Raw genomic sequence first — 16163 nt, 5'->3', positions numbered from 1 at the left:
GTGTTAGTTATATTTACAAGATCGTTTCAACAAAATAACTTTTTGAATTTTCTAACAGGACAAAATAATTTGAATTGCAGGTAAGAAGCAAATCTTTATTGTTTTGAAAATTAAACAAAAAACACCCAGCAAGTAATAGCATCCCCTGCAAATGATGTATTTTTTACAAAAATAAGCAATACTTGAGTATCCGATTGACGATTTGGCTAAGGTTGAATTGTCAGTAGAGACTGTAGTCGCGTTTGTAACATGCAGTTTCTCATTGGTCCAGATGATCTTTAGCTTGATGCTTTATTTATTTTAGTGTAGAAAAAATGCCGCTCGGTATTGTTCCTGACATGCAGCCTCTATTTATACAATAATGTTCAAAAGATTGTTTGTAAATGCTTATATATTGATTACGCCATATACTTCCATACTTGCTGAAATGTGAAATTATTATTATTATAGTAAACAGTATTTTCATTATAGTTAAACAGTCGTTAGATGTTTGTATATTTATTCATGCTTTTGATTAGAATTTCACGTTTTCATAAAATATTACAACTTGAATGTTTTATTGTTGTATCATACGAATAGTAAACTTTTGCGATATTGTATAAATTATTTGTTGGATAGATACAGTTTGTAAATATTTTGAATGAAAAGAATTTGAAATAATGTTATTGATTGTAGTAATCATTACAACAACAATATATATATATATATATATATATACTGAGTATTATTTACAATAAGTATAAGTTTAAATTTATTATCTAATAAAAAGATTTAATATATATATATATATATACATCATAGTTTAAATGAAAGATACAATACAGAATCTTTTGTGCAATTGATATTGATATTTTTTGTATTTCTTATAAAATTTTTTTTTTAATTTCAAATAATTCAAAAGAAGAACATTATAGACAATAAATTGTAATCAGATATAGTTTTTGTAATTGTTAATTTGACGCTATGCCGCTCTAGCAGTAAGACGGTATTTCATTTCCCAATATTTATCATCGTTAAGAATACCATTTTGTTTCTAACTATTTGTAAAAATAGAACTTTCTCTTAATAGATTTTCTTTATTAAACTTTAAAATGTATACGTTACTCAGAATATATATTTATACAAAAACAAGTATATTTAGCAATTAATAACAAGTATATTAAGCAATTAAAAATAAGTATCGAATGAAAATTTCTATTTTATTATATCAAGTTTAAGCGCATCAAATATTATTTAAAAATTTTAATTTTCTCTAAACAACTGTATATAAGTAAGAAGATCTTTGAATGTATTTCATATTATCTTATAAAACTATTACATTATTTATGATGATCATACTGAGTTAGACGAGTTATGATATGCAATTTGTTTTGTATTTATGTTAACAATAGTCGCATTTAATCTGAAATATGTAATTAATATACAGTTGATTCTCTATTTAGATTAAATTTACTTAATTCGTAACTAACACTCGTATTTGCATTCAATAACTTAATATACTCATACTAATTATCGTTAAAGATTCAATATCATGCTATCTCACTTTCTTGTTCTTATAACGTATTTCAGTCCAAGGATACTTATTTGCTCGTAACAACTGGCTTAACTGGTAAAAAAATATAATACACAACTAATGGCTCACGCAAATCAATAATATCCTGATTTATTGTACTTTCTAATATGATAACCAAGTACGTAGTCCAGTCAAAGTTACAAAGACTGTAAGATAAAGAGGTAAATATAAAAGTGACAGAGAAAAGTTAGTTAACATTTAGTCGTCTAAGTAATAATTTTTATCTATAATATACTTCTGTATATTTAATCCGGTAAGATGTTTTTTTCCTAATTTAAAAAATGTACCAAATTATGATGTATAAAAAAATTTATATATCCAAGGAACTAATCGTTTGACGTATTAATAATATATTAACAAGCCTACACCAATAGAAACCATATGATTAATAGAATCGTTATCTTGACGAATAACAAATGTATTAGAAAAAATTATGAATACTTAATGTATAATCTCATTATCTTTAATAGTTATACACACGACACGACCTCTGGCTTCTTCAATAATTCAGGAATATAAATATTCGGTGCAACTTATAGTTACAATCTGTATGGACAATATATCAAAAGAGCATATGCTTTATTGCGTAAGAATGTAAATAAAATTTAATCTCGTTTCAGCAATAATAACTGAACTATAATGTAGCGTAAAACTGCAAAGACATATTTTTTTGTATTTGAAAAAGTTATTGTTCAAAAAGCAAATAGCACGAAAGAATAAAACGAAAAGAAAAAAACAATAATGTTTGGGAAAAAAATTATAAATATGCAATATGTGTTTGTCAGTTAGGTTCTTAATGAAATTCTCGCTGTATTTTAAACAATTGTGTATAAATTAATTTAATTAATATCGATTTGATATAAATGTTCTTATAGCATTAAATTTTTCAATAACTAGTAGTTTTCTATAATGATTGAGAGGAAAAAGTCCGTATTCATGATCTCATCATTATTGAAATTTGCATCAATTTCACGATCAAATAAAGTTATAAAAAGAACCTAATAAAGCAATTATAATAATTGTAAAATGTGTGAGTAAAAACTTTTTTTCAATCAATTTTCAATAATAAATAATCAAAATATAATATATGTATATATAATATATACGCTAAGCAATCAAAGCTAATTTAAGTATTATAATGTTGAACATTTTATTTCACTTTGTCGATTACATTATTTCATTTGTAATTTGACATTGCGTGAAATATTAAATGAAATATTTATCTCAAATTGCATTTCGCTAGATGTATATAGTAAATAAAAGTTGAAACTTGTAATTTATAGATTATCTTAAGTTATAGTGAAAGTTTTACTAAGCTAGATATTTATAATGTAAAATAGACAATACATTGTTAATAAAGTAAAATATATATCAAAACATTAATAAATTCTTTATGACGTTTTATCTTAATTATAATAAACCCTAAACAATAAATAATAAAAGAATTATATACGTATATACTTATATAATTTCATCACTTGTGTATACGTATTCGAATAAAAATTAACAAAAAAACAAATAATAATAATGTTAAAATTCTAATTGAAACATTTTCAATAATAATGATATAAGAATTAACTTTGAGAAAGTGTCATATTAACATATAATTTTCAAGAATTTAATTAAACCAATTATAATATATTTTGTTATCGAAAGCATTATTAATTTTATAATTATCATTTTTATATTTATAATTATTTACATATAATGCTTATATTAACATCTTATAACGACTTTAATATTATTTCGTTTTCCGGTAACCAAAATTTTATTTTAAATCTACATAATATTCTATGATATTGATATATTAATATGAAATATATTTTTTTAGTAAGAAAATTAGTAAATAAACATATTAATTACTATGAGGACTTTGAGGAATTTTATTGATCAAATGTTTTTGTAAATAAATAGCTTTCTAAAATTTGGTTAATAATGCTTATGCATAATATGAAAAAATACAATAAATGTGTATAAAATTAACATAAAATTAATGAGTAATATAATTAATACTTACGCTAATATTTTTTCTATCGATAGTACTTTTTATAGATTATTTAATCGATTCTTTTGCTAATAATTTAGAATTTATCGATGTTTATGTTTTTATCCATACAATTGCAGCTCGAACTAACGGGAATTTACAACAACCACTCCCAACTACCACGGATGCGCTGCAGATATACAGTGCACGAGGGATCGTATCGTGTTGGAGGGCAATTCGTTTGCCAAGAGATAAAAAGGAAAAAAAAGAGGAAAGCGATCCGGATGGCCTAAATGGTAAAAAGGATGAGATTATCGGGTAAATGTCAGAATATCAATCAACCCGCTGGAAGTTTAGATTGATCGAGAAATTGTCATCATTGACTTTCGCAAAAAATAAAGACGAAAAAAAGTAAAATGGCTACCTCTTTGACCAATAATATACTATAATGTTCAGGTAGATTGGATCTATTGTATCTTTATATGCCGATAGCCTTGTATTAGTTGCATAAAAAATTTTTCAGCAATTAAGTGATGTTCAAAGCATTGACTTGAACTTTCAATTGACAGAATTTTTAGATTTTTAGTTACTCAAGCTAGATTCTGTAATACGATTTCTAATTTCTAATTCAAGAACGTACGAATATTTAATTATATTCCATTACTACTATATAATAATATAAGAAAACGTTGCGCGAAATCCTAAATATAATCAGCATCATTTTCATTCTTAAATAAACTAAGTTAATTACATATTTTTGTTACGGGAGCATTAATCTTCAGTTTCCAAAAGATATATAAAGAAAAAAATAAATAATAATAATACTAGTTTAAAACAATATCAAAGATTTATTAACATAGTAGTATTTATTTCGATCGACTTATATTTATTAAGATAACATTGTTGCTGTTTAATAAATAAAAATATTGATAAGATAATTATTATATTTGAAGAGAAATTATTGATTATTGGAGATTAACTAGTAGTTTCAATCAATACAATTTACATTTGTTTACAAAGTTCTTTTACCATTATTTATATTTCATTCGATAGTTTAGACGCTTCATCAGTTTCCATTCTATTATCTTGATAAATATTTTTTAGAGGTACATCAACGTAACTCTTTTTAGGTAAAAATCTGAAAATGTAAAAATAAAAATTTATTGAGGTAGAATACGAAATTAAAAATTACTCAAAAAAAAAAAAAAAAAATCCGTGGATATAAGATATTTAGAGTAATTTATTTTTAATATAAACATATTACTAATTCTAATGATAACGATAATATTTTGAAAACATTCTCGTACATTAAGAATATTTTAATTCAATAATTTAGCAATTGGATTCTCCGATTACTCTGATTATTTTAAATTAGTTTTAATTTGCAATTAATCAAATAAATAAATATATCTAATACATTTTTCAAAATATTTCTCTAAAAATTTTAAACAATATTTTAGAAATTGCATATGAACTTTATAGCTAATCGGAATATTCAATGTTTTAACTCGAATGTTTTATTTAAATATTGAAATATATTTCAGTTATTTACTTTATTATTAAACTAAGGATATAATGGAATAATAAAGAATTATGAGTTAACAACACATGCATTGTAAATCAATAATATCGAGTATATGATATCGATTAGGATTAAGGAATATTTCAAGCTAAGTAAAATTACATCCTACCATTTACCAGATTATTTTTTAATATACTGTGGATTGCAAACATATGTACAATTGTCATTATCAATCAATTTATCTGCATTTATTGAAGTAAACGTAGGTGCACGATAATAATCGATATTATATAATGTTTAATAGTACATTGGATTGTTGAAAATTGAATTGTATTTGTTAAAATTCTGTTATAATTTGCATTAATAATATCGTACATTAAAATAAAATATTTATTAAATGTATGTTGATGCATCATGACTTTAAAATTAGTATTCAAACTATTTTACTTCTCTTTACGTTATTATTATATATGTATTCGGGGATGACACAATGCACACATTCATAGTGTTGGCTCTAATTTTATAATAAACACAATAATATATCAAAGAAATTTTTTTATCTTTATATTATAAAAGTCATGCATACACTAATTGTAATAATTGACAAACGTGGTGAAATTTCTTTCTATAAAATACTCGAATTTACGCATCATTTTTTGCTTAACACACATGTGAATTAACGTTTAAGGAAAATTTCAAAAAGTATAGGAATTGTAGGCTACGATGGTTTTTTTTTTTTTTTTTTTTTTATACGATTATTATTTTTATTCTTTTTTTTCCTAACAAATTAAAATAATAAGCGAATACAAAATAATATTTAAAGCATCTTTATCGTGAATCCGTAGGAAGATTGTATGAATGCATGTAATATACAATAGTTTAATTTTTATTCAAAAATACTACGTGAGTCGATTGTTGTAAAGAAATGAAATCGACAAAAATGCTATTTCAATAGTGCGTTCGTTTCCTTTGTATCGACACATAGCAAAGATAGGAAATTCAAACTCCATTTCACATGCACACATGATACAATTGTTTGGATCCTTTCTATTTCTGGCTTGTCAAGTTACACTTCATTCATACACACCGACGCATTTAGAATCCATGTATATTATACTGTAATATCTCAAATAATATTTCGTAAGTTTTGCTTTATTCTTCTAGTGTAGCAGGAAAAATACGTACCAACCGAAAACAGTATTTGATATCATGATTACCTCCACTTCTATAAAAAAAAAAAAAAAAAAAACAAACCCCAAACGGTTTCTTTCTCTCTACTTCTATAACTTCTCCCGCGTGTTCACTCTTATTTCTTATTCCCTCTTTCTCGTTTTTTTTTCACATTCATTCCATTTAATGTCAGAGAGAAATTAATAAATTAAGTTTTTAGAAAAAAAATTCTGCAAAATTGTAATATTATCGAGTTATGTGGCTGTGTAGTAATAGCGTAATTGTCCGGTGTTATGATATATTTCGATTCCAAATTGACTCTGACATATTTAAATCATTAATCCTATTGACTGCAAAGTAATATAAAAAGTACACTTTATTCGCTACTTGTTACAAGTGATGAAAATTTATTTTCAATAAATCTTGCCGCTTATTGACCATAATAGTGTTAATTGATAAAAATTTGTAAAATTATGTGAAGAAAACCTTGTAAAGAGTAATAGAAAGACATTTTATGTAGGTTCAAAACTACGAAAATTTCTACGTATTATATATTTAATTTAATAATAGAAATTGATTTAACTACAGTTGTTAAATACAATGAATTTGATTAATAAATAATATTTAAACGAAAGAGCAGAAAAGGGCAAAAAAAGCCTATATAGATATAAAAGTACGGACACTTACGCTCTTCTTGCAAATTCTTGCTGTTCAGTATGAATAAGTATTTGAATTAAATGTACTTAACATTCGTTATACTTACATATTCTATATTATTAAATCAACGATTACGAGCAAAACTTTGCGCGTCAATGAATCGTAAAATATTAATCTTTTCACGACACTCTTAATCAATGAAAATACTAACCTATGTAGAATCGGCGATATATGATCGGGATTAACAGTCGAGGCATCCAATTCGTTATTGACGTAGCTGATTAGGAGAGCAGTAACAATGCCTACAACCGTTCCCGTTAGCGTGAAATACATCATCGAGATCCGAAAGAGAAAGAAGGGTTCGTCCGATGGGCTTAAAGCTGGGCGCTCGGTCGTCGTCATACCATGCGTCGTCGCGTTACTGGTAAAATTGCACTGTTCAATGGTGGTCGGAAGGTGCGGGAAGTATATTCTCTTATTCATGACGTGCCACTGCGATCCAACGACCAGCCAAATCATAAAAAAGAGAGAGACGTAGCCACCCACTAAGGCACCTTTCTTACCGCTCCAAGGAATCAGCATTCCCAAGGTAAAGAGCGTTAGAATTGGCGCATCCAGTATACTACCGATAGTCAATATCATTTCGTAAATTGTTCCCAATTTCTCCATTACGAAAACCAGGCCAATTGCAATAGCTCCGACAATGACAACAGTCACCTATCGATCAGCAAATTATAAAAGAGTCGTGAACATTTTTTAATAATATTAGTTTGATAGCTGCACTTGCTCGTGGCTATTACGGATTACATATTACGGATTTATTTTCATTTCTTTTCTTTTATTTTCTTTTATTTTCTTTTCTTTTCGTTTCTTTTCGTTTCTTTTCGTTTCTTTTCGTTTCTTTTTGTTTCTTTTCTTTCACCCCCTTTCCATCCAATTCAGATTAAACAGAAAGGGAATATATGCATTTATTTGCTGAACTTTCGTGGCGCGAGTAAGAGCTAGCTCCAAACATCGCTAATTATTATATGTCATCTGAATATATGAAACAACTTATGATTTGCGTTATAAAATTTGTGGAGAAAATTCACTTGATTATAGGGTTTGTGAAGAAACATTTTCAATCGCCCATGACTATACATTCTTTGTCAGCTTACAATAGCAAATTATTATTCTTATCGATTAATTTAATTTTTTTTTTTTTATTTTATTTTTTATTTTTTATTTATTTATTAATATTTCATTAAGACATATCTCGGTTTCGCTAAAAACATATAATCTTTCGGGCATAATCCGTTTTATTTTAAATTGATTTCGTATACTGATAATAAAAAGTAAAACTATTTTAAATTAATATTTGTCCGTTGATTAAGTACATAGATAATCCAACGAATCAATTTTCATACAATTATTAAAAATTAATTAAATCGAAAGATAAAACGTTAATTTGAGGATAAATAGCATCATTTTCCGTAATTGTCTCTTTTGGTGACTGACGTAGCTAAGAAAATGATACGTTTCGAGCGAAAGTTTTTTTTTTTTTTTTTTCTTCTTCTTTTCTTTTTAATCGAGTGCTTCTTATACGTTATAAATGCGAAGTTGTTTGAACTAATGAGAAGTCTAAATAAATATGCGGACAAACGTGTTTCCCAGTGAACGTATAGTTGAACAAATAATTTAATTATATAAGACCTTCATGATATTTGCAGCTCTAGATTCTCGATTAGTACTAATAGGGAGCCACATGTCGATGAAATCATCGTATATCATTCCGCTGAGAGTATTCAAACAAGCGCTCATAGTTGAAAGTGAAGAACTGACGAGTCCAGCCAAAAAAATACCTGGAAGACCTGGTACGTCACCAGCAATATCCATAACGAAATACACGAGAGTTTGATCGCTCCGACTAACAAGCTGCAAAAAACCCATAATTCATTATTATTAATTTGTATCGAGCAATTGATTTAATCTCCATATGAGATTAAGGACCAACGCCACGCCAAGATATTAGTAATTAATGATTATTGTTGTCATTTTAATTCAATCAGTTGTGACGCAAAAACACCAAAAAAAAAAAAATTATACAATTAAGGCATATTATATTGAAATTCTTGAATTTAACGGATCAGTGTACGTACGTTAGCTTTGAGGGGATCGCAGCCGTGATATTTGGCATACATGGTTAGGCCAATAGTAGCACACACAACGACAATAATTATCCAACCAAATACCATTATACATATAGCTCTGTTGAGAAACAAAAAAAAAAAACAAAAAAAAAAAAACAAAAAAACAAAAAGACAAAAAAACAAACAACAACAAAAAACAACAAAAACAAAACAAAATTCAGTATTTAGTTAAGATTTTAATAATAAATATGTTAAATCTTTCGTTGGTCAATAATTACTTTCTTGCATCACTTTCCTTGCTTAAAGACAAAAATTTTTGAACATACTTCTGTCCAACGCTAAATCGACTAATACACGATGACAGTACGGCTGCTTGTATTGACCAGAATGTGTTCCGTTTATACATATTGATATCCATGCTGTAAAATAAAGTCATTGCTCTGTAATGTGAGGAGTATACAATAAGGAAAGGATGTAATGATATGAAAAACAATAACTGCCTAAATATTTCACAATTCCAATATTAAGATGAAAATAATTTAATAAGCATATTTATTTAGAGGATTCTTGATTGCTTAGTTAAATAATCTTATTTACTAGAAATTTATAAAATAGTTTTATTTTACTCAAAAGTGTTCGTTCGATTTCCCTCTTTGGCGATAGTCCATACTTCCGAGATTCCACCAACGGATGATAATGCAATAATAAGGACCGTAAATACTCCAATTAAAGTAAAAATAAATTGAAAAGTATCCGTCCATATAACGGCCTTAACGCCACCCTGAAAAACAAAGCAAAACAAAACAAAATTATACTTAAATATATAAATATGTATACCACTTTATTTATTCGAATATTGTTGATTAAATAGGCTAAAATAATCATAATACGAGTAACAAAATTTAATTATCCTCGGCATCAATGATTAAGTGGATTTTAAAATTTCCATCATCCCTGGATCATAATTATTACATTGAATTTGTATTAGTATTATGTGAATAATAAATTATCGTATATAATCGAAAAAGTGACATAAATACTTATACGCATATATAAATAGGAATATATTTTATTCTCTTTATTTTTTTCTTACAATTATTTACAATTCTCTATAGGGATTTAAAATAAGAAGAATTGTGTAATAGTTTTTATTACATGTATCGTGATACTGATTACTGCATTGATGATGATTGTGGTAAAAATTTATTAAAACTCCTGTACTAAAGATGTTACGAAGAAAATAATTTTGTCTCAAATTTGCACTTGATTGTCGAAATTGTAAACAATATTTGTAATTCAAATTTATATAATTGAATATGTTTCATGATTATTTTTTTAATGTAATAAAAGTTATATTTATTAGCGAGTTGGTTGATTCAGGAAGCTACAAGTTTGTAACAAAAGTTTGTAAAATTGCAATGTTCATCAATTTAAATAAATATTAATTAACTATATATGTATATATATATATATATATATAAAAAATGTATATCAATATAAATATATATTTATAATATATATATATATATATATATATATATATATATATATATATATATATTGTTGTACTTGCTGCGAGTAAAATGTATTCATTGTTCTACTTTTAGTAAATTAATCTGTTATGATTAATTATATTTGGATTTTTTATTTGAATATTTGATTACATTGTAATTTATAAGACATATTTAAATATAAATTCATATTAAATACTTATTTATGAATTTATAAAATTAATGAAAATTTTTTTATTTCATATTACTATTTGTTTCAAATCGATTTTTACTAAATGCAAATAAAATTACGAATTTTATAGTTTTTCAATTCAATGAACTATTACCAAATTTTATCTATAAATTAGTACATACTTAATTAGGCAATCATTGAATACGTTAAATACACGAATTAGTAAGGATATTATTGTATTTGAAAATCATGATAACGGAATAAGCAACTTCATTGGAGTGAATATTTTTAATATATGATTTTTGAAAATTATCACACATTTACCATCGTATAAATCAAATAGTATTTTACGTCATAAGAATGAGTTATAAATTCATAAATATAGAGTAATGATGGTTTTTTAAAATTTACGTCGCATCAATGATGAATATATAGTATAGTAATATTGAAAAAAGAACAATTTGTTTCCGTGACAATTGACTTGAGATCGTTTGTTTTCACAATTTACAATGTCGAAGAATTTTTCCCTTATATTTTTTCTTATATGTTATTGAGTTCTTTCAATTCAATGTAAAATATAATGATTGTATTTGTAATAAAAAAAAAAAAAAAATAAAAAAAAAAAAATAATAATATTAATAAAATAAAATAACAACATCATTTGTATAATAAATTTATAGTGAAATAACTCATCCAATCCTATTGACTCGTACAATTAAAAAAATTTACCAAAACCCTAAAATTATTATATATTCCATATTTTACTCATATTAACCCCAAACAATTTTATTTAGTTATATTATTCAGTTTTAAGTTTACATTTATTATTATAATTCTTCATATTATTTTCTCTAATGCTTACCATACTGGTATACGTTATGCATACAAGTGTGAGTAATGGCGTTATAGTATGGATGCTATATTTTGTAACTTGGGAAAAGGCTAAAGCAGGCACGTAAATTATCACTGACGTCACTGCTAATAAACCGATGAGATATACTAAGGATGATAATTTTCTGACATTTTTCGAAAAACGCAATTCCAGATACTCATTTGTACATGAGAGTTGAAGTTTGAAGAAAATTGGTAAAAAAACATATATTGTAACGATACAAATAATCACTGCTCCAATAATAACATTGAGATATGCACTACCATAAAGATAAACTTCAGTAGGACTTCCCAAAAAAGTGATACCTGATAGAAAACTGAAAAAATAAAATTTGTAATTGATTATAAAATATATAAAACATGGTGAATAGAAAACGATTAAAGGACATTATTTTCAGTTACGATAATTCTTTGTTGTAAATTATTATAAAACCAAAATGTTGAAATGATAGTAATAATATTTTCACTTATGTGTGGAATTTATATGCTTGTATATTATTAGAAAGAATAATGCAAGTATATAACATTAAACAACTAATAAAAATTAATTAATATGTAATAAAAACATTAATCATTTTTGCAAATATATCCACGATATATTTAAAATATGCAATTTGTTGAAACGCTAATCGAATGTTTTTTCATAATTGAGATATATATATATATATATATACACGCGTGTGTGTGTGTGTGCGCGTGTGTGTGCGTGTGCGTGTGTGTATACACTTAATTTTGTTTACTGGTGCAAACATTTTACGAGATATACTATATATAATTTCTCAGCACATGGTAGCTGAGCTAATTAGAATCATAACTTTAATTAGAATTAAAATTTTTAAATAAATGCAAAATTATTAAGTTACGATGTAACTTATTGTTCAAAAAATTACACTTATATGTCAGCATATACACTTATTTCTATTATTATTTATCCTGCAGCGTTGTGATTTTCAGCGACCCTGGATGGGCAACAAATTAAGCGAAAATAATGGGGTAGACCGAAGAGCTAAACTATGCTTGATTCTAGTAATTTTCTAGTTTCTTTTGTGATTGCTGAGATGTTTTCTGATAATCTATCGCGCTGTAAATATATTGAACGAAAACATTTTGAAGGTAGATTCGAATAAGTAGAACTTGTTTTTCCCAACAAGCCGCGAACGAATTTCTTCGATGGCGCACTAAAGACTCCTCGAGCGCCAAATTACTTCGTATCTTAACTTAATATCGCTTCCGTAAATATTCTTTAACCATAGCAAGTAGATGGTTTTGTTACATTTATCGCCAATTGTACCTTAAAAAATTGTAAAAATACCAGGATCAAGTTCTTTATATCCTAGCCGAATTAGACGCTCTAATAAACCTATCGTTAGCAATTTGTCGTCCGCTTATCTTTAATTTGGAAAATTACAGATCGAGAACATCAGGTTGTTCAACAATAGCACTCACAATAGAATAATATTGAAAATCAAGCAATTGGAGTAATTAATTAATGATAGGAATAATAATTAGAAGAACACCAATTTTTTTTTTTTTTTTTTTTTTTTTTTTTCATTATGTAGTTAAGCATATATTGTAAAGATTCTTATTAACTCAACTAACTAGTAATTTTAAAATTCCTACACGAATAGCTTAATTTAAAAAAGAAAAATTCTTGTTTTCGTACTAATAGTTATAAATATATATTTAAGCATATTGAGAAGGAATGAATGGAAAATAAAATAAAGTAAATAAAATATAATAAAAATAATTAGGACAAGTTTTGGAATTTTTATAAAAAAAAATTTGTTCGGACTTTAATTAGTTTAATCTTTAAGGAACCACTTACGGATTTTTGATAATACAAATCAATATTGATTGAATTTACTAGGATTAACATAGACTTTATTCACTGCTTTTTAATCGATATTACTGATTATAAATATATCGTGCAATCGTGAAATAATATTCAATTTTAAGATAGTGAAAGTACAATGAATAAATAGAATATCATCGGTACACTTTATTTACAATTATACATCATCGGCATAGATTCAATTGAATATAAATATATATAATCAAATTATTTTTACAAGCCTGTTATACATTTATTGCAAAATATATATAAATGTTAATTCGTAAGGACTGATCAAGGTTAGCGTACATTTATATTACAAAATAACAGAGTAACGTAGTATAAACGTAAAATAGTATAAATATATCATTATAATAATAAGTATATAAAGAGAAAATTTATCAATCCTACCGTTATTAACAGACTATATTGTCTAAATGAAAAAATAAGTCATTACTAAGAGTTTAAAAAATAATGTAATTTCACAAACTGTAATATTTTTTTTTCTTTTTAGATATATACAAACGTCATGTAACAAATACACTTATTGGCATTTTATTTCTAACTTATATTCATATAATATCCATATATAATATTAAAGTAAAAATTGTTTTCAATTAAATTATTTTTTCAGCCAATTATCAAATATTTCTGTATAAAGCACATGCAACACCATTTTTATATTTAATAATAATTTTTTAATATTAATAATAAAAATTGACTTTACGTTAATTATAGTTAATTACTTAATTAGTTATAAATATCTATGAAATACCGTTTTTTTTTTTTTTTTTTTAAATTAAGAATAATTCTGTACCTTAAAACATAAATTGCCAAAAAAGGAGCTGTTTTGATAAAAAAAACTTGATTAATTTTAATCGATTGACTTATAATCCAGCATAATTTAACTATAATTTAGTACTAAAAAATTGAATAAATGACAGAAAAATTAGAAGCATTCTTATTGAATTTCTAAGAATTTAAATTTATTTTATTTTATATTATATACATCTTTATTAGTGAAACATCTGAACTTTTGCAAATTTCCCTGATATTTCAATGTTAATGCAATCAATATAATTAAATGAGAAAATATAGAGTTAAAAAATTCTAATTATACATTTAAAACTATTTTAGATTTAAATAATAATTGTATTTTTATATAATTTTCTGTAATAATAATTTTATATTTAAATATAAATTTAAATAAAAGTATTTTTGAAATATTTTAAATCTAAAATAATTTTGACATTTAGTTACAATATAATTTCAATCTACACTACTTTTACTTTAGTACAAAGTACACTTATATAATTGAATTTAATGTATTTCAATAACATAATTTTGATATTATTTTGAAAGTAAATTAAAGTAAGTAAAAATAACTGTATGTTGCAAGGAATATTTTATAATCATTATCATCATCTACACAAATCTAAAATATTTATACATTTTTTACCATTAATTGATTCAATAGTATCAGATTATTCTTTAACAGTCATTTGGACCATTAAATCTTAATATTTATTCGTTGAAAAATAAATTATACCGAGTTATATTAAGTATGATAAATATGAGAATATTTACAAGTAATGCGTAGAGATTTCGTAATGTATGTTAAAGTTTAGAATTTCATATTTAACTTAAATAATTAATCTAACTTTTTTTTTGATCCTCGTATATAAAATGATAAATATTTCAAACGTTTACCTGGATAATAAACTAACGGCTACAGGAATAATTCCCATTTTTTTCCCTCCGAAGAGATATTCAGTGGTAGTATTTTGTTTACTAAAAAATCCAAAATAAATGCCGATAATTAAACTAATCACAAGTAGAGTACTAAATACCAAATAGTCCAACCAATTGAATGCTAATTGTTCCATTTTGAAAAATTATTTTTAATATTATTGAATTTTAGAATTATAGAAATTTAATTACAAAATTCAAACAAACAATTGTAACAGAAGTAATATCATTAATAGAACTTTAAACGATCGTCAAGAAAAGAAAACTGATAATTCGAGTGAGTAACTCTGACTAATAAAGAATATGAAGATACGAGAATATCTATTGTAGATATCTTTTTCTTTTTTAATAAATATATGATCTGAACGTCTATGATTTGTGCATTTTAAAATACACAAGAAATTATTAAGAATTTCTTACAATATTACTTTAATCGCTCTAATGTAAATCTTTTATTCCGATATAGTTGAGTTATAGTAATATTAATACCTGTAAGAATTAAATTAATTGATTTCTTGTTCATAATTGTGATTATTGATAAATTGAAGATTGATTGATTTATTAAGAAATTGCAAAGAAATGATATTTATTTTACAGTTTACTTAAAACAATGGATGAATCAGTAAGAAATTAAAAATAATTTGTTCGTGTTATAATGTTATAATGAATTGGACTATAATAATGAGAATTCTTAATATTTAATTAGATTCTTAAATCTACCAAAATTTATGTTAATTTATATTTACTATTGTTAAATATCAATGATAATTGATATAATGAAAATTATGAATCTATTTTAATAAAGCTGAAATGAATATGTGATAAAATTATAGATAATCCTTGGTTTTTTTTCATAATATATGGATTATCCATCGATTTCCAATTATTCTCCTTAATTAAAATATAATAATAAATAGAGTCATTCAATTTTTATTCACTTTTCATATTATTAATTAATTTAATATTTGAAACAA

At 24.8% G+C, this 16163-nt stretch overlaps 1 protein-coding gene across 1 annotated transcript; it reads right to left on the bottom strand.

The window, feature by feature from the left end:
* Positions 1-7280: 7280 nt before the first annotated feature.
* Positions 7281-15343, bottom strand: LOC105361640 (sodium-coupled monocarboxylate transporter 2-like). Its single transcript, XM_011498892.1, has 9 exons — positions 15304-15343; positions 15151-15231; positions 11581-11926; positions 9662-9816; positions 9314-9454; positions 9045-9153; positions 8599-8820; positions 7324-7623; positions 7281-7286 (listed from the first exon to the last, which is right to left on the bottom strand). The coding sequence occupies exons 1-9, from the start codon at positions 15324-15326 to the stop codon at positions 7281-7283; spliced, it is 1383 nt and encodes a 460-aa protein (XP_011497194.1). The 5' UTR covers positions 15327-15343.
* Positions 15344-16163: the final 820 nt, after the last annotated feature.

Source organism: Ceratosolen solmsi, unplaced genomic scaffold, assembly GCF_000503995.2.
Source record: "Ceratosolen solmsi marchali unplaced genomic scaffold, CerSol_1.0 scaffold30, whole genome shotgun sequence".
Taxonomy (NCBI): Eukaryota; Metazoa; Arthropoda; class Insecta; order Hymenoptera; family Agaonidae; genus Ceratosolen; species Ceratosolen solmsi.
The sequence above is the reverse complement of the archived record's forward strand: the minus strand, read 5'-3'. Positions and strand labels throughout refer to the sequence as shown.

Coding starts and splice junctions, on each gene's coding strand:
- LOC105361640 (XM_011498892.1), bottom strand. CDS start 15,326: ATGGAACAATTAGCATTCAATTG. Junction 9,817..11,580: donor GCATAACGTATACCAGTATG/GTAAGCATTAGA, acceptor TTTGTTTTTCAG/GGTGGCGTTAAGGCCGTTAT. Junction 9,455..9,661: donor AATCGAACGAACACTTTTGA/GTAAAATAAAAC, acceptor TTTATTTTACAG/CATGGATATCAATATGTATA.